Source organism: Podarcis melisellensis (assembly GCF_964234715.1).
Source record: "Podarcis melisellensis genome assembly, chromosome: 1".
Classification (NCBI taxonomy): domain Eukaryota; kingdom Metazoa; phylum Chordata; class Lepidosauria; order Squamata; family Lacertidae; genus Podarcis; species Podarcis melisellensis.
This window is the reverse complement of record NC_138528.1, coordinates 69278289-69297235: the sequence shown is the minus strand read 5'-3', so window position 1 is coordinate 69297235 and position 18947 is coordinate 69278289. Positions and strand designations below refer to the sequence as shown.

The window sequence follows — 18947 nt, the reverse complement described above, 5'->3', positions numbered from 1 at the left end:
TATCCTTGAGAGCTATATTGCCAGCTATGCAAATGTAAAGGATCTGTACTGAAGCTGTTCAATATAGACTAGCCTAGGGAAATCATGGAAAATAATACTTTGGCTCATTTGACCCTGGAGAAAGCACTCAAATGTTCTTTCAGGAATAATCCATTTTCACAGATTTGATAATCCTCCACTTCTTGCTGTGTATATTGGATCGGTCATCTAACTCTTGTCTGTGAGCCAAGGATTTAGTTCTTTGTTTTTAGTCTGTTGTATTCCACATGCTCTTAGGAATGCTTTCATTTGTTTTTTGGGTGTACTGCGTTCACTTTTTCCATGGCACTCTCTCTAAATCTGTGGTGGAGACTTGGGGAACTTGCAGCCCACATTGTCAGGTGTTTTCAGCCTTTGCTGTTTTCCCACCTTCTTTTTGCAGCCGTTGAAACCTGGTTTTAGACCAGCTTGGCAGTGAACCCCTCATGTAGTTCTCCTCCTGCAGGTGAGAGTGGGAAGAAAAAAATGTATGCCTTTTCTCTAAGCCCGCAAATGTCCTGTACCCTAGCTTTTGCTATTGCTTTTCTACTCAGTAGTTATTTGTCCCTGGAGGAGTGATTTCCCTTGATGGAAAATGCTAATTACAAATCAATAAATTTATGAGGAAAGAGGCTGGAATAATTGTGTGTATCTTTGGGGGTTTGCCATTAATTTTTGTATCTCCTCAGAATTGATAAAGCAAGTTACTTTGATGCAAGGCCCTTAACGTTGAACAAATTTTTCCATTCATTGGCAGCGCTTTCTGTGAGAAAAGCAAAGATGAGCTGGCATGTTGACATTTCGGTCCTGTTTGCTGCACAGCTCTCAGAAAGGAGTGCTGCTAAAGGCCAGAGTTTTTGCTTGTTCAAATGTTAGTACCAGGAATGGTGAAGGAAGAGAGACAGCTGCTCCCCACTCCTGCTTTACAAGTCCAAAATTCTGTATATTAATCCCAGCTGACAAATGCTGAATACATACCAAACAAGACTTTGGTATTTATAGAATGTATATAACAATTCAAGGAACAGGCCCTGCAGTCAGCATTTCAAGCAGCCAACTAATGAGATCGTTGACAGCTCACTCTGATTTTTTGAAATTGTTCTGTGTGTATGCTTCTTAGGGAAGTGAACCTCTGTGGAATAAATTGCACTGGCATACTGTGCTCAAATGATAGTGCTCTGCTAAACCATAAAGAAGCATGTAATGCCAGCATTATAACAGTGTTTTGTTTTCTACAGATTGTAGTTCAGTTTTGTCATGACTTGGGCTAGTAAACCGTTAAATCTCATGCTGTCCTATTCCAATCCACTGCACTCTCGACAGATTTTCAGCACACGACTTTTTTCTTCTTCATTATATTTAACCCAGGATGTAGTTACCATGTGTGGCTTTGTTAAACTGTAGTTACTCCTTGGTAGTGGTACCCAGGCTTCCTCAACCTTGGCCCTCCAGATGTTTTTGGCCTACAACTCCCATGATCCCTAGCTAGCAGGACCAGTGGTCAGGGATGATGGGAATTGTAGTCTAAAAAACTTCTGGAGGGCTGATGTTGAGGAAGCCTCCAGTAACCCCTGTACATAGAACAGCAGCTGGCATTGCCATCTGTCAACCCAGAACTCTTGTTGTCTGTCTCTTTAAAATCTCTATGGTAACAAGAAAGCACAATAGTTGCTGGGCTTCCTGTCCTGTGTTTTTCACTGGTCCCTTTGCCTTTCCTCTTCCTGTGCTTGTGGTAGTAAGTAGGACTTCAATTTTGCCCCATAGCAGATGGAGGCGGTGGCAAGATGAAGGGGCCAGTGGGGAAATGCGGTGGAAGGCACAGTGGTTGAATCGTCTCCTCAAAGACTGCCTCTCCCCATGTGAGAGAGCAGCACTAGGCCCCTGCCAGGTAGCCTAGTTGGCTCATTGGATCTACACAAGACAATACACACCAGATCTCCTGACACACAATGTCACATTCCTATGGATATTGCTTGCTGCAGTGTGTGAATCTGTCCTAAAGTTTAGAGTGTATTCTCTTCTCCTCAAAATACAAATGCGGCAAGTTGCTTAGAAGGGGTTGGCATGCAACACTTGCTGTTTAAGAAATGGCAATAGCACTTCCATCTCTGTGTGGTGCTGCATATAATTGTGAGGATTCTGTGGTTGCCCTCCTCCTTTTGCACTCCCGCCTTTTAACCTTATCCCATTGGATTGTCCTTTTCCTTGCACACAGAGGAAACCAAGCCTCTGTCACAGAGCTGGCATAAGTGATGCTGAACTCCTAGCACAGAGGGGTTTGGCCTGTAACACAATTTGAACATGCCGTATATCAGCTCAGTCATTGTCTCTTCAGGCTGCTAAGAGTATTTCAAAGTAAAGCACCACAATAAAAAAAAAGCAAGAGTGAAACTGTTTTTCATTTCTCACAGCAATTTCAGGCATCTGTCTGAACCTTACTACAGCAGTATGTTGACATTTGAGTGACCTTGTGTTTCTCTCTAGGAGATGGGAGCCCAAGATGAATAGTTGCCCTTCCAAAGTTATTTCTGTCATATTCAGAATAAACACTTCTAAACAGCTCTTGAGGCTTTCCTTCTAGAAAATACTCTGATTAGAGGATCTGTCAAATAAGGGACATAGCAACTACCGTATTTTTCGCACCATAGGACGCACTTTTTCCCTCCTAAAAAGCAAGGGGAAATGTGTGTGCGTCCTATGGAGCGAATGCAGGCTTTCGCTGAAGCCTGGAGAGTGAGAGGGGTCGGTGCGCACCGACCCCTCTCGCTCTCCAGGCTTCAGGAAGCTATCCGCTAGCTGTCGGAGACCCAGCTCTCCCACGGTTAGCGGAGCGCTGTATTAATCCCGAAGCTTGGGGCGTGCGGAGCTCAGCGCACCCCAAGCTTCTGGGTGCTGGCAAGGTCTCCGCTAGCCGTCTAGAGCTCCGCACGCCCCGAGCTTCGGGATTAGCGCTCCGCTAGCCGTGTCTAGGCTGCGGATAGCAGCCTGCTTCCCGGAGCGTCGGGCGCCCTGAAAGCAGAGCGCCCGGTGCTTCGGGAACACATCCGCAGCCTAGGCAGCCCTGCGGGAGGTCCCGCAGGGATGTCTAGGCTGCGAATAGCAGCCTGCTTCCCGGAAGAAGAAGAGTTTGGATTTGATATCCCGCTTTATCACTACCCTGAGGAGTCTCAAAGCGGCTAACATTCTCCTTTCCCTTCCTCCCCCACAACAAACACTCTGTGAGGTGAGTGGGGCTGAGAGACTTCAGAGAAGTGTGACTGGCCCAAGGTCACCCAGCAGCTGCATGTGGAGGAGCGGAGACTCAAACCCGGTTCCCCAGATTATGAGACTACCGCTCTTAACCACTACACCACACTGGCCCGGAGCGTTGGGCGCCCTGAAAGCAGAGCGCCCGGCGCTTCGGGAACACATCCGCAGCGTGGGGACCCTTGCAGGAGTTCCCCGCAGGGCTCCCCACGCTGCGGATAGCAGCCTGCTGCCCGGCGCGAGGGGCACCCTGAAGCAGAGCGCCCCTTGCGCCAGGCAGATATCCGCAGAGTGGGGAGCCCTGCAGGCGTTCCCCGCAGGGCTCCCCACGCTGCGGATAGCAGCCTGCTTCCCGGAGCGTTGGGCGCCCTGAAAGCAGAGCGCCCGGCGCTTCGGGAACACGTCCGCAGCGTGGGGAGCCTTGCAGGAGTTCCCCGCAGGGCTCCCCACGCTGTGGATAGCAGCCTGCTGCCTGGCGGGTGGGGCGCCCTGAAGCAGAGCGCCTGGTGCTTCAGGAACACATCCGCAGTGTGGGGACCCTTGCAGGAGTTCCCCGCAGGGCTCCCCATGCTGCGGATAGCAGCCTGCCACCCGGCGGGTGGGGCGCCCTGAAGCAGAGCGCCCCTCGCGCCGGGCACACATCCGCAGCGTGGGGAGCCCTGCAGGAGTTCCCCGCAGGGCTCCCCACGCTGCGGATAGCAGCCTGCTGCCAGGCGGGCGGGGCCCGCTGAAGCAGAGCGCCCCGCGTGCCAGGCAGACATCAGCCAGCCCCACAAGCTCGGGGGACAGCAGGGAGGCGCAGCGCCACTATCCCACTGTTCCTCCACCTGGTTCGGTTTCCCTGACCTGCTTTTGGGGGGGAAATAAAGGGAAATTTTTTCCCCTTTATTTCCCCCCCAAAAAACTAGGTGCGTCCTATGGTCCGGTGCGTCCAATCGTGCGAAAAATACGGTACTATTGCCTGCTTGAATAGCACCCTCAACATACTCTCAGACAAATTTTGCGAACAAAGAGGAAGCTTCAGGGGGACCATGACAGCTGCTAACATTTCATTTATTTGTTTGTTTATTGTATTTCATTTTCCTTCAAGGAGCTCAAAGCTCTTCCCCCCTCCTCATTTTATCCTCACTAAGCCCTCCAAGGTAGGTTAGGATTAGACGCAGCAACTGGCCTGCGGTTGCCCAGTGAACTTTTTGGTTTGAGTGGAGATTTGAAGTTTAGTCTTCCAGGTCCTAGTCCAACTCTCTGGCGACTACCTCACACTGCCCCCATGCTGCAATGCACCTCAATATCACATCCAGTTCCCCCCCACATGATTGTCTGTTTTGACTGTCCACATTTTGCCTCATGATATTTCTGGGTACCACAGCTTCTTCTGCTTCCATGGCAGGTGGCATTTGTGATCATCCTCCAGCCCTACAAATGATGGGGAAGATCAGTGTTGGGCACTTTGTTCCAAAGGAGCCACTGTCCCTGTCAGTGAGGGCACAGCAGAATCTTCCTTTTATAACTGTACGCAGGTCCGCTCTACTTAATGTGACGTTGGTTTGGATTGTATAACAGCTCGTTGTTGTCTTAGCTTCTTTTTACTTGCTGCATGAACTCAGCTGCCATGTGGAATGATCTGAAGCAGCCTCCAGATGGTGTCTGTAGTACGTGCCTTGGTCTCAGTTTCATATATCAGTATGAAATTCACCTGTGGGGCGATTTTAAAATAAGCTCAATACACCATCAGTTCCTCATGTTTTCATAAGGCAGTGGCAGCTCCAGGGCTTTGCAAATGAAAAGGCTGTGTGGGAAACTTGATGAAGGATATGCCTTTGTGTCTCATATACTGAAACACCACCTACATCTTGAAGTACGAAAATGTTTTTTTTAATTAAAAAAAACATTTCTGAAGGGTTTGTTGAACCTTCTTAAGAATGTGAAACTTGGAAAAGTGCAGTGGGTTTAACCTGTAACATACTGGTAGTTTAAACATTTACAGTGGTACCTTGGGTTAAGTATTTAATTCGTTCCAGAGGTCTGTTCTTAACCTGAAACTGTTCTTAACCTGAGGTACCACTTTAGCTAATGGGGCCTCCTGCTGCCACTGCGCTGCTGCTGCACGATTTCTGTTCTCATCCTGAAGCAAAGTTCTTAACCTGAGGTAATATTTCTGGGTTAGCGGAGTCTGTAACCTGAAGCGTATGCAACCTGAAGCATATGCAACCCGAGGTATCACTGTACTGTGAAAAATGTTAGCAAAACAACATATTTTAAATGTGCACCTAAGAGCCCATTAAAGTTTGTTCTTGATCATTGAAGTTGTGCTGTCAATTCCCATTGACGATAGTGGGTTTGAATTAGGCATTAAAACCTCAAGGAGGCCGACACTCAGGTTGGCCAACTCTCTTCAGGTGTTCTCTGGAGCTGCATTGGAGTAAAAAAGGGGTTAAGAGATGTCAAAATGAGGTGGCTGCAAGCCTCTGCAATATACTTGCTATAGGTAAAAGTCACTGCTCCCTTTCCATTTATGTGCTTAATGGACATCTCAGGTTGGATTTGAATGTATGTACCTTGAATTGGACCATAAAGAAGGCTGATTGCCGAAGAATTGATGCTTTTAAATTATGGTGCTGGAGGAGACTCTTGAGAGTCCCATGGACTGCAAGAAGATCAAACGTATCCATTCTTAAGGAAATCAGCCCTGAGTGCTCACTGGAAGGACAGATCATGAAGCTCAGACTCCAATACTTTGGCCACCTCATGAGAAGAGAAGACTCCCTGGAAAAGACCCTGAAGTTGGGAAAGATGGAGGGCACAAGGAGAAGGGGACGATAGAGGACGAGATGGTTGGACAGTGTTCTCGAAGCTACAAACATGAGTTTGACCAAACTGCGGGAGGCAGTGGAAGACAGGAGTGCCTGGTGTGCTCTGGTCCATGGGGTCATGAAGAGTCGGACACAACTAAACGACTAAACAACAACAACACCTTGAATTGTATGTGGTATAAATATAACTTGCACTCCCTTTATATACATAAGCTAGAGGCCCTAGAGGCAAATATTCCATATATTAATGCAACCACCTGGTTCCTAGTCAAGTTAGACATCCACAAGGTAGAATGAAAAACAGGCCCTGCATGTTTGATTCTACATGCAATATTGTGATTTTTAGCAGAATTGTGTTGCAGAATTAGTTCAAGGGATCTTATTTGACATTGCATGCAAAGTGTGTATGTGTAATACATTCATTTTCCTCTACTGGAAGCTATTTGTAGCATCCCTAATATAGCTAAGTAATTTGCATTATGAATAAAATGCCTATTCAGTGAGTGGATTCTTATGACAGAGAAGCATGTAGTAGCCGCAGAAGCTTATTGCATAATGTTCACAACTATCTGCAGCTTCCGACTAACCAGCCAACCCCCAGACTGCAGACCTCCCACAGCTGCTTGGGAAACTGGAGAAGCAAGGAGCTGGTAGCAACAAGCATAATTGTGTGGCCAGGCTCTGGACTGCTGCTTCCCCATGTCATTATGGGCACTACACAGTAAGCTTTTGAGTGGGTACCACATGACTCTGCCTGATCTGCTGAAGAGGACAAAACATGCCTTGCCTGAAGGAAATTTTGACTCGTCGCAGATGATGACCTAATTACAAAGCCATCTTAAACGCCAGTTAACTCACCTTTGAAAAAAAGAAATAGAGATAATCAACGGCACTTTGGGTGAAATGGAAAGCTGAAATCTGAGTTTCAGTGTAAGGAGTTTTAGGTTATACTGACTAAAGACTTTTAGGCTATATCAGTTTGTAAATGGACAGAAAGTGGTTCCTTTTCTTCAGTGGTTTCTGGAAGTTTGTAACGGAAACAACAGCATTGCATAATTTCCATCACTTCTGATGTTACAGTATTATACGTGATGTTAGATGTAGCTCCCAATAAAGCAATGTGATACTGTTTAAAATGTGACCTCAACTGTCTTCTTCACCTTTTACAAGCCACCAGTTGTAGATTATTTGCACTGTTCAGTGTGGGAAGAGAGGGGGCGATGGGGATGGAAATGCATCTCAACAATTTTTGTCCCATTCGTGTCAGGCCTATATTTTGCTGCATGACTCCTTAGCGGACCCTGCAGCCTGGATCATCTCTCAGTGTATGTACGTTGCAGTGGCGGACTTTCGGTTTAAATTTTTTACTGACGCTCTGTGTGACACCAAAATCCGGTGCCTCTTGCTTTTTGCCTTTCATTGTTTGTCATTGTTGGGCACCCCCTGTGGTACTCTCTTGGCTCAGCACCTCCTGCGGGCGAGCCAGTCATCTCCCCTAAATCTGCCTCTGGTAGGTTGCCACATTGCTGAGGGAGGATCTGTGCCAGCTCTATTGACCAGACCCTCACTTCAGCGCTGATAAACTCTCTCTTCTCAGAACTAGCTTTGTGGAGGTTTTCTGAAGATAGAAACCTGTATTTTTAAAATGACAAGCATCCCTTCAGTGACTAATTTGACCCACCAGCCTCTGAATCCTAATCTCTGCATCAAGGAGTCCAGGAAAATGAAATCAAGGGGCCATTAGTCACCAGCTCAAGACAGAATGGCTGCCCCTTTGACAATAATAGTGGGCTACTGGCTTCCCTGCAGAGAGTGACCTACTAAAATAATAGAAATGTACTTAAGGCCCAGTTCTGACCTCATTTTTGCCACTGTTGCTCCTACAGGATGCAAACATTAAGTGAGTCCATAATTTTTTATAGGAAATCGTTTGGGAGCTGATCAGCTACTTAGCAGTGGAGATTTGCTGTTTGAGAAATGTAGTATATCAGCACTAAATAAGGTTATCTAAGGTGCTGCAGAAGATCTCTTGTGACCAGGATAGCAATAGCTTATAAATCTGGTGGTTGCGTAAATATATCAGAGCCCTCTGGCAGGCAGGTTTGAGGTTAATTCAATTCATTACCGGTCATTCTATCCCTTTGCACTCCCAGCTTGTCATATTGAATGTCAGAGAGAAAGAAGTCCCATTAATCATGCAAACACTGTCTGCAGCAAAGCTTTGCATTGCACAACTGTGGGATGTACCAGCCCTTTCAACAAGATAATGGCTCTCTGGGCCAAACCAGACATGAAGTAGGAGAATCGTGAATAAGATCTCACATGTAGTTAACAGCTGATCTGCCATACAGTTATTTACTCTTGTAAAGTTTGTGATTTGATTTTTCGCACCATTCTCTGGATTTAGCTTTGAAATGGCTAGATGGGATTCATTCACTAAGTTGTGTTATTTCTTACATTTTGTTAAGACTTATCTGTTTCAGAAGGCCTTGAGTGAACTGTCATCTGATGGGCTTTAGCTCTGTGCTAGCGCTTTTAATATATTGCTGTTTGGCGGATTCTGGAACACCTTTTCTTTGCTTTGAAATTGCACATTTTTTTAAAAATGGCTCAGTTTGGACATTCTCTCTGTGTGTATGGTGGGATACGTGTGAAAGATTGCCCCTTGCAACCATGCCTACAGTGCTATCATTCCCTGACTCTGACACCTTTACACTCACATTTTTATTTATTTATTAAATTTTTGCTCTGCCCTGCCTCCCCCAAGTTGCTCAGGGTGGCAGATTTTTATACTATTTAAAAACAAAAAACAAAGCAAAAACATTTTAAAACAGATCAAAACGTTCTGATAACACTTACAATTAAAAACATATTTCCATCCAATGATCTCAGTGTTTCCATAAACGGTATTCTTAAGCCACCGAATGTTTAAAAAAAAGAATGTTTTTAATTTCCCTCATAAAGTTAATGATGATGGGAGACAAGCACACCTCACTAGAGAGGGCATTCCACACCTGGGGGAGCACCACTGAGAAGGCCCTGTTTTGCTCTGGTTATTACATTAACTTGATCCAAGTGATCCAGAATATTGCAGAGCAAGGGTTTGCATATATAGTCACCAGGATGTCAATAGTGACCATAAATCTCTTTCCGGCAGCAACCCTCCCCTGGTTGCCCACAATGAAATGAGAGATCCTTCATCTTTCCTGAGTATTCCTTACACTCCATAGGATTTCGAGATGGGGGGCGCAGGCAGCAGGAATAAGCAACAGAGAAAAGCTCTGGTAGACACACACAGAACTTGGTGGTAGGGAGAGGTCATTTGGCTACTATGTGCCAGGCTTTAGAGACACTTGGATTATTGCTGCTTCTGAGTGTCTTTAGGGAAGGGATGGTCAAAATTTGTGACGGCTACAAAGAATGGTTGTGTAATGCCAACAAAAAATTGTGGAACCCTGTTGCAGAGTGTTGGTACAAAATTCCTGTGAACTACTACAGTGGTACATCGGTTTATGAATTTAATCCATTCTTAAACCGAAACAGTTCTTAAACTGAGGCATGCTTTCCCTAATGAGGCCTCCCGCCATGGGTGCTTTTCCACCATTTGGATTCTGTTCTTAGACCGACGTAAAGTTCTCAAACCAACACACTATTTCCGGTTTTGCAGAATTTGTAAACCAAATCGTTCTTAAACTGGACTGTTCTCAAACAGAGGCACCACTGTATAGATAACTATAGAACAGCAAGTTTTTCTTCTCTGGTTAGATGAGTAAATTCTGCTTTTATTTATTTATTTATTTATTTATTTATTTATTTATCTATCTATCTATCTATCTATCTATCTATCTATCTATCTATCTTGGCAGCGTTTTAGATGATGAGAGCAGCAATCTCCGACAACAAAAGCTTGACAGACAGGTGAGTTTGTAAAAATTTCATTGCACTTCATTGGTTACTTCATGTTGATAGCTGGAGCTTGCTTAACTGGATTTCTTAAGTATAGGACAAACTTCCTCTTACTGATATTCACAACTGGTAACTTTTAGGTTTTTTCCATAGCATAAATCAGTGCTGACCAATAAGCCACCGGGCTCTTTAAAACTAGGTGTGTAGTTTAGCTGTGGATATGGACAAATGACTCATAAATATGCACTATCTATCATCATAATATAAACATGGAAACATCAGGAATGAGAGATCCATACAGCTGGAAAATACACTCCCCTTCTGGTTATAAAATCTGCTAAGGAACTGAGAACTGAAATACGGTAATTGTTTAATGCTCAGCGAAGATCACTGTTACCCTGGGCTGCGATGTTGATACTAGCTTTCAAATTTGTCTTTGATACAAAATAATATTTGGAATCTAAATTGGAAAATCAGATATCCCACCCTCTCATTTTGGGCCCAGTCAGCATTTTCACATGTTCCATAATCAGGCCACAGTGCTCCATTCTCCAGGTTAGGGGTGTGATGTATGAAATTACTTTCAGCCACCCCTGAACAAGCATGGGTCACTTACATGGTCTGATGCAAGTAGTTATTAGTATGTTTTCCAGAATTATCACTAGCAATTGGCTGCAGCCCGCTTGCTTTGTGCTTCTCAGGGCTGGGGTGTGTGGATTGATCTGATGGATCATGCAATTGTTGCAGAATCTCTGTGCTAGATTAGTTGTAGCATTGGGAAAGACTTTTATGCATTTCACAGTGCAATTCTCCCTGTGCCTATATAGACATAAATTCCATTGATTCAGTGGCTAGGGAGTTGCAGCACATAGAGCTTAGATCATAATTATAATCATCATAATACAGCAATAATTTTAGTTCCTATACTTTATTGCTTTCCCATTATTTAGTATAAGCAATTTTAAATCTCAAATCTGACTATCAGTAGAGGAGTCAAATATCTCTGCTCTTATCACCGTAGGTATTTTTGCTTTTTTAAGTTTTAAAAGAGGCTCTCCATAAAGAATTGCTTGCGTATCTCCACTGTACATAATAGTAGCAAAATAAATGGTTTGATACAGAATTGTGGTAGGAGCTTGACGTCCAATTTAATATTGTTTGGTTCAAAGCATCTTGCTGAGACACCCAGAAATCAGTCCATAGGCCCACAGGTTCCTATTTAATTTAATGAGGAGCTCTCTCTGTGTGTCACTGTGTGTTTTCCCAGCGAGCATTACTTGAGCAGAAGCAGAAGAAAAAACGTCAGGAGCCACTGATGGTTCAGTCCAATGTGGACAGCCGGACAAGGGCGCGCAGAATGAAACAGTCAGAAGAACAAGCACCATTGGTTGAATCTTACCTCAACAGCAACAGCAGCACCATTTATAATGGTATGTGTCCTAATTTACTGCAAAATGTCGAGGGCAGGGAAAGGATCAAGAGATGCATTCGAGAATATGCTGACAAGAATTTTAGGGGAAAAAGTAATATAAACTGGTCTAAACATAGGCATCAGAATTGAATATTTGTTCCTTTTTACACGGCGGCTCGGTCTCCCTATAACTCAAATAGTATTTTGATTATTATTCTCCCAATGGAAAGGGTTTGGGGGGTTAGCTCTTTCAATCTCAGAGCTATTGAGCCATCTATCTTCCTTCTGAAATTATTCAATCATTCACCATTTGTGGGAGGTGTTCCATTCACAGTTGCAGAATGCACTGCTGTTGTTTTAGCAATGAATTTCTCATGGTTTTAAGCAAAAACTAAAACTACTACTTTTCATAAAATGGAAGAGGACAACTTGTCAACAGAATGTACATTTCCTTTCCATGTTCTGTAGAAAGTTGACTGCACATAAAACTTTCAGGCTTTTTGTCCACTTTCATAATCACTAACTGCCCTCACTCCCCAGTTAAACTTTTAAATATAAAAATAAAAATGCACCATCAGTAGTTGAATGTCTGACTGAATAAATCTTACTTCTTGGTATACAGTTGCTGTCCTCAGCCTTTCAATCTTGGCAAATAATGGTAAATAGACATGTTTTAGTAAACATTATGTGCAACACTGCAGCCCAAATGACCTTATTAATGTGAGCATACAGTTCCTTTGCTCACAGATTCATTTTATATGCATGCTCATTACATTTTAGTTTATAATTATGCCATCATTTGCTTCAACTGCAGTAAGTCTGAGACAACCCTTCTCCCCTTCCCACCATATGAAAATCTCAATCCCCTTAAGTATGTATTTCATTGCAAAATATTACAGGGAAAATGTTATTTTTTTACAATAGCCTTTTAGAAAATTGCATTGATGTTCACTTTTCCCCTTTAGCATTCCTCAAAAGTGTTTTTGTTTCTTTAAATTCAAAATTAAAGAAGCATTTGAATTTCATTAGCCGTTTTTAACAGCAATTTAAATGTACACGGTGTCTGAATATTAAATGCATTTGACTTAGTCTCAGCAGCCTTTTCTTCAGTTACATTTATAAATTGGAAACCACGCTGTGAATAGAACTTCTGTTTGGATTAATGATTTGCATTTTGTGTCCCAGAACATGTTGGTATGCGTGTGCACAGAGGAGAGAAGCAATAGGTTGCATCCAGCACTGCCATCATTGGCATAACCTCTCCATCCTCTTATCTCTCTTATGGCCCCCTGCACATGCCAAAATATGCTCTGTAATGTTGAGGGACCGGATTTTGGCATTTGTGGGGTTGCAGGCAGAGGAGAGGAAGGTGGAATCCTGTTGCGTGTGTGGTAGTCTGATCATGCAGAGTGGGATGCAACCCATTTTTCCTATGGAAAATGTATTGGCTCAAAATACATTCAGTTCCTGTCTGCTTCTTCCTTCCTTTTATATAACTTGTAAAAAAATATATCAAAAAATCAAATGTATTTCAGATGAAAAGTTTTGGCTGTACATTGTTTAATTTTGAGCCCCATTTTACTTTGAGCCATAAATGACGTCAGTTTTCCACAAGTGGCAAGTTTCAAGTTACCAGTTCAGTGGATGTTTGTGCACCTTCTATTAATGAGCATTAGTTAACACTTAAAATGTTTTAAATGTTTTTATTCACACAAGCAGGGGGAATCTAACAGTTTTTGACATGATATATATATATGAAACAGTGTTTTAATTTACATTTCAAGATATGAGAAAATTTCAGTTTTGTTAACCTATAATCGAAAGCATCGGTTGATACAGAAAATTAAATGTTTTCTATTAAAGAAAATCTACCTTTTTGTTTCAGTTCATCATCCTTTTTGTGTTAACAAAAGTACAGTTAAAACTTAATAGCTTTCTACTTTTTCAGTAGAACAAAACGACCTGGGTACAAATCTAACATGAGATAAAATTGTTCCAGAAAAGCTTCACATAGGGAGGAAAAACCTAAGGTTACAGGAGAAAGATAAAGAAAAAAATGTTCTGTCTTTATCAAAGGACACCAGCATAGGAAAATGTCAAGTCAAAACATTGTTAACAACCAGCCAGGTTTTATCAGTACTGTGGGATGATAATGCTTCAACATTGGTTCTTGGTACTTTGGTTCTCAAACTTAATCAGTTCTGGAAGTCTGTTCCGAAACCAACGCGTTCCAAAAGCAAGGTGCACTTTCCCATAGAAAGTAATACAAAATGGATTACTCTGTTCCAGACTTTTAACAACAACCCCTAAAACAGCAATTTAACATGAATTTTACTATCTAACAAGACCGTTGATCCAATAATCAATGTTCTGTACTATAAAATAAATAAGACAGTATAGTAGATGTTAAAAAGTAAAATTATTTTTTTTCCCTAACCTGCACTGATGATAGTCATTGTTTGAATGGGGGGCTTTTATCTATTTCCACAGTCACACAATCAGTCAATCAATCAATCAATCAATCAATCAATCAATCAATCATAAAACAAGCCGGGGTCACAAAAATGAAAAAGCCACACAAACTAAAACCCAAAAAATAGCAAAAACAAAAGCACCTGCAATCAGAAACGGAAGGCTTTAATTACGATTGGGGGGCTTTATTTACGATTGGGAAGGCTTTAATTACAATTGGGGGGCTTAAATTTCCTGGGCAAGGGTAAAACGGGATGAAAAAAGCCTTAATTACTATGTGGGGGACTCAAATTTGCTGTGCGACAGTGAAAATGGAAGCTCAGGAGCATGTTCGACTTCCGAGGCAAAGTTTGAAAACCGGAACACCTACTTCCAGGTTTGCAGCGTTCAGGTTCCGGGTTGTTTGGGAACTAAGCTGTTCGAAAACCGAGGTACCACTGTAGTAAGATTCATCTAAAAATCAGGAAAGGAACCAAGTGAATTAAAATAATATTTCACACTATTTACCAAAAGGAAAAGAAGCTGCTCTTCCTTGTCATTCAAGGCCTATTTAAATTAGCCTCCCAGACTGATGTTTAGCATGGTACATAGGGCTAGGTATTCTATGTGCTAGCAGAAATCTTTTCAGGTAAAACACAGGCCTCTCCTTTGCACCTTGTGGTTTCACAAAGGCAGAGCTTCAGTTCCATGACAGTCATTTGTAGCAGGTAAGATTTGGAATGTATGAGTTCACACGTGTAGACTTCTCTTCAGAGAAGGCTAATTGGCTAATTTACACTCTGTATAAATGCCATCTGTATTTCATTTCATTTTGTGTTCTGGATGGAGCGTTCTGTACTCTCTATTGCTTCCACATTGACAGGTGACTAGAAGCCTCATGCCACCATTGCAGCCATGTGTACACTTGATCTTTGGCCACTTCCTGGACAGAGAAGTGCACCCTGGGACAACCCCAGAATCTGCTCTCCTAACATAATGGAGCCGCAAAGCCAGAGGCAGGCAGGGTTGGTTGCAGGCATATATTCCTCGTGGTCTTCTCTTTCAGTAGGCTGATGCAGCACAAGAAGTCCTGCACTCTGTGATTTCCAGAGGGCAGGGTTAGAACTAATGGATGGAAATGGCAAGGAAGCAGATTTTGGCTAACTAGCAGGAGAAACTTCCACAGTATGAGCTATCTGGCAATGGATGAGGCTGCCTTGGGAGATAGTGGGCTGTTCTTTACTGGAGACTTTTAAACAGTGGTGGCCACCTGCCAGGGATGCTGTTGTTGCACCCTACATTGCAAATCTTGCGCTGAGTAGAGGGTTGGTTTAGAAGACCACCTGGCTTCCTTCTAAGCTTGACATTCTACTGAGCATGGCTGAAGCATTCCCAAGAATGAATTGCTGAGGTAGCAAAAAGGAATTGAGCACAAGGTGGGATTGCAGTGAGTTTTTGTGTTTGACTCTTATTACAGGGAAATAAACACAAACATGGAGCAGCCACCTACTATGGTTCTTTCCAGGAGCTCAGGAATTCTGCTCAGTTCTGCCCACCTGTCAAATTTGACCTGCGAGGCTGATCCTAATAAGAAGCAAAAAAGGTTCTCCATCCCTGCCATAGTTTATTGTTCTACTCTTAAGTGTCAATTTATTCTGCTGAAATTATAGGGTACTCTCTGTTTATCTTTTTGAAAATCTCATTTGGCTGCTTTTATAGCAAATAATTCAGTTTTATGTGGATTCAAGACATCAATATTTGCTGGAGGGACATATGGTGGGGCAGCTTCATGACCCTGCCCCACCTCATGTGGTGCTATGGACAGTATGGATCAGTCCTCAAACCTAAAGTCATATGGATTGCTAAACTCTGCCTCAACAAAATTCGACATGCGTATTAAAACTGAAATTCAGGCTTTGACAAGTGCAGAGAAAGTGCCACCTTTGGAACTAATTCTCAAGCTGCAGCCCACAGTATTTATTTATTTTGCTTCTGGCTATTCCTAGTTAGTTGAGCAAACTGCTGAAATAAGAAGTGCCAGACAGTTTCTGTGTTTCTTTAAAAATGCAGTTTAGGGACACATGCAAATCAACTCATGCTTTAGACACTTTTAATACACATTTTTATAATTTTTGTGAGGCCTCACCAAAACTCCTCAGTGGAGCACTAACAGAGCCTTCTTGTGAGCACACACAGAGTTCCTTTTCAAAAAAATTGGATAGTCCCAAATGCATTTCAACACAGCTGGACATTGTTGGAGGGATGTCCAGACCAGGCATAGGCAAACTCGGCCCTCCAGATGTTTTGGGACTACAGTTACCATCATCCCGTCCACTGGTCCTGTTAGCTAGGGATGATGGGAGTTGTAGTCCCAAAACAGCTGCAGGGCAAGTTTGCCTATGCCTGGTCCAGACTATGTGTGTGATTCCAAGAAAGAATTGACGACGATGATGATGATGATATCCGGATGTGAAATGGATCAACTATTGAAAGTCATCTTGCAGGAAACACCAGGCAAAACAATAGATGTGGATACACACAAATCTATGTGTTTGAGTGACCTGAAAACCTAATCATTCATTGCTAATAGATGCTGCAATCCACACCAGATCACCAAGCTTATAGGATGCCATGAACCACCAATGGGGAACCTGTGGTCCTCCAGATGTTGCTCGACTCCAACTCCCATCATCTGACCATTGAGCATGCTGGCAGGGGCTGATGGAAGCTGGAACCCAGCCACAGCTGATTGACCACAGCTTCCTCATCCCTGCCATAGAGGAAATCCTGATATGACCATCCTTCACCTTCTTCTTTGTCAAGGAGCAGCGGTTCCTGGAACTCTTCCTGTTACCATTACTGGTCATTGTTGCAGCTTTAGAACTTCCCAAATATCATTAAATGGCTTTATACGAATGCCAAGTCTTTTACTCAAGGCTGCTTGCCATTTGAATCTTATTTCTTTAAAAGGACCCTCTTTTGGCAGCTTGAACATCTGAGCACTTATCCTAAACTCTAAAAAAAAGCAGAATGTTAAATCAAAGATGGAACTAGTGTGGAGTTCGTTTTAATGGTGCACAGAAGCTCTGACTTATGAAAGGAGTATTGCAATTTAGGCTGCCATATTATGCACATTTACTTGGAAGTAAACCCCCATTGAATTCAGTGGGATTTGCTTCCAAGTGTACGTACTTGTAATTGCATTGTTAGTGAGCTCTGGAGTTACATAACATTACCACTTTTTTCTTTTCTGTACTTTTATGAAGGTGTGTGCATGGAGTGGGGATTGGAGGATCAGAAGGAGCAGCCTGACAACTTCTGTTTTTTACTTCGTTGTAGAAATATTTGTTTGTATGTGTTTCAAATAAGTAAACTGACAATATGAAACTACGGTGATTGTTTGCTTCACAGGTTCATGCAGGTCTAATGATTAGGCCTGCAATCCTTTGCACATTTACTTAGGAATTAGTTCCATTGAACATAGTGAGATTTGCTTATTAGCAGGCATGCATAGATTGCATTGCAAAGAAGCTGAATGGGTTACGCCAGCACAAAAGCTTCTGTGCTTAATTTTGTTACATTTTGAGTTGATGGTCTCTCATTTTTTTTCTGTTTCCCTCTTTGAGAATTTGCAAAACATGTTTAGATAAAGCAGAGGAGAAGTGAGACAAGAAGACCAGATATTAGCCAGTAAATTTACTTGCTGCTGGGGACTTTTATTTGATGCATGAAAGGGCAGTCTGGTGCCCCTACATAAAAATAAGTTGACTTGTAGGTAAATGCTGCTGCTTGCAATTTGAAGTGGCAAATTTGATGGAGACAGTGTCCCTTGCAGGATCCCTCCAGATATTATTAGGAACACTGCAGGAATGTTAGTACATTTTTAATAAGGTGCTGTTTCCCCCCAGAAGAAATCTTAGAAATGGAGCCTTAACTGATGATATCACAGGGGACCATGTGCACATGGCACTCTCAGTTCTTCTGATGTCCTTGGACGTAGCAGTCAAGGCTGGTTCACCCAGGCAAAATGTAACACAGAAAGGGATTGCCATTTATTTTACTAGCAGCCTAAAGGTAAAGATGGCAATATACTGCATATTTAAAATATCATTATAAACCTGCAGTCTTCTACCCTATACTGTCTTCTTTCTCTGGAACTGACTTGATATATATATATATAAATACTTTTACAATCTGCCTGCTTGCTTGCTCACTTCTTGTGGCTTCATAGGTTTCTCATTTCTTCTCTCCTCTGTTTTTCTCTTTATGTTTCTTTTTGGTTGGGGTGTCTGGATTCTCTCAAGCAGTGCAGGAGCCTGAGCAAGAGGACGTAAAGGTGGTAGCAGAGTCACAAGCTCCAAAGTCAACTAAAAAAGCCAAGGCAGCCACAGGAGGCTGCCAAACTGGCAACATCAGAAAGGAGAAAAAGGGGAAGCACAAAGGTTAGCTGCATGCTGCTGATTGTTAAATAAGAATGAGACAAGTCACCATATGTTTATACAATGGCAAGGGGTGATTTTTTTTTCTTTCATATTTTTTCATTCAAGCTACACATTGTCCGAAACCTATATTATATATATGTATAAGCATTCAATAGATGGAGTTTGCATTGTCCAGTTGAGATATCAAGTGCACCCAAGTACTGATATTTCCACTCCTTTAATTGGTGGTGTTAAGTAAGGATTTAATGCTTACCACTTTCCCAGAAAGCCTCAGAGCAAGCTACAACATGTATAAACCAAAGTGCAAGATTCCAGTAACAAAGCAATAATATAACAAGTCCCTGGTGAATGCTGCCCACAAAATCCTAGCTTAACCCCAGTGACTCAAATCCAAATTAGAAATGTTTTCAAGACTTTTGAAAAGATACACATATCCACTCTCTCTGCCGAATCTCCAAAGAGACGTTTTAAATTTATTAGCTACTTGCCACATATACAGAGTGTAATTATTCATTATTTATGTATTTTTAATTAAAAAAAATTATAGCCTCTCTGGGTGGGAAACAATAAAAGCATATGAAAACAGAGTGCGTTCACAATGAGCAAAATTAACAAAATCCATCAGACGTAGCAGATCAGCCCCAAATCACAGCCACACAT

At 42.6% G+C, this 18947-nt stretch overlaps 1 protein-coding gene across 5 annotated transcripts in view; it reads left to right on the top strand.

Moving 5' to 3' along the window:
* Positions 1–18947, top strand: part of TUB (TUB bipartite transcription factor) — a 120016-nt gene that overhangs the window by 76639 nt on the left and 24430 nt on the right. For 2 of the 5 annotated variants that reach the window (XM_081918518.1, XM_081918519.1), the window contains exons 2-4: positions 9944–9995; positions 11251–11413; positions 18153–18287. In XM_081918518.1, the coding sequence (XP_081774644.1) occupies positions 9944–9995; positions 11251–11413; positions 18153–18287 (350 nt within the window). Of the gene's footprint in view, positions 1–1816; positions 1907–9943; positions 9996–11250; positions 11414–18152; positions 18288–18947 lie in introns of those variants that run through there. The other 3 variants (XM_081918520.1, XM_081918521.1, XM_081918522.1) reach the window with 2 other exon arrangements.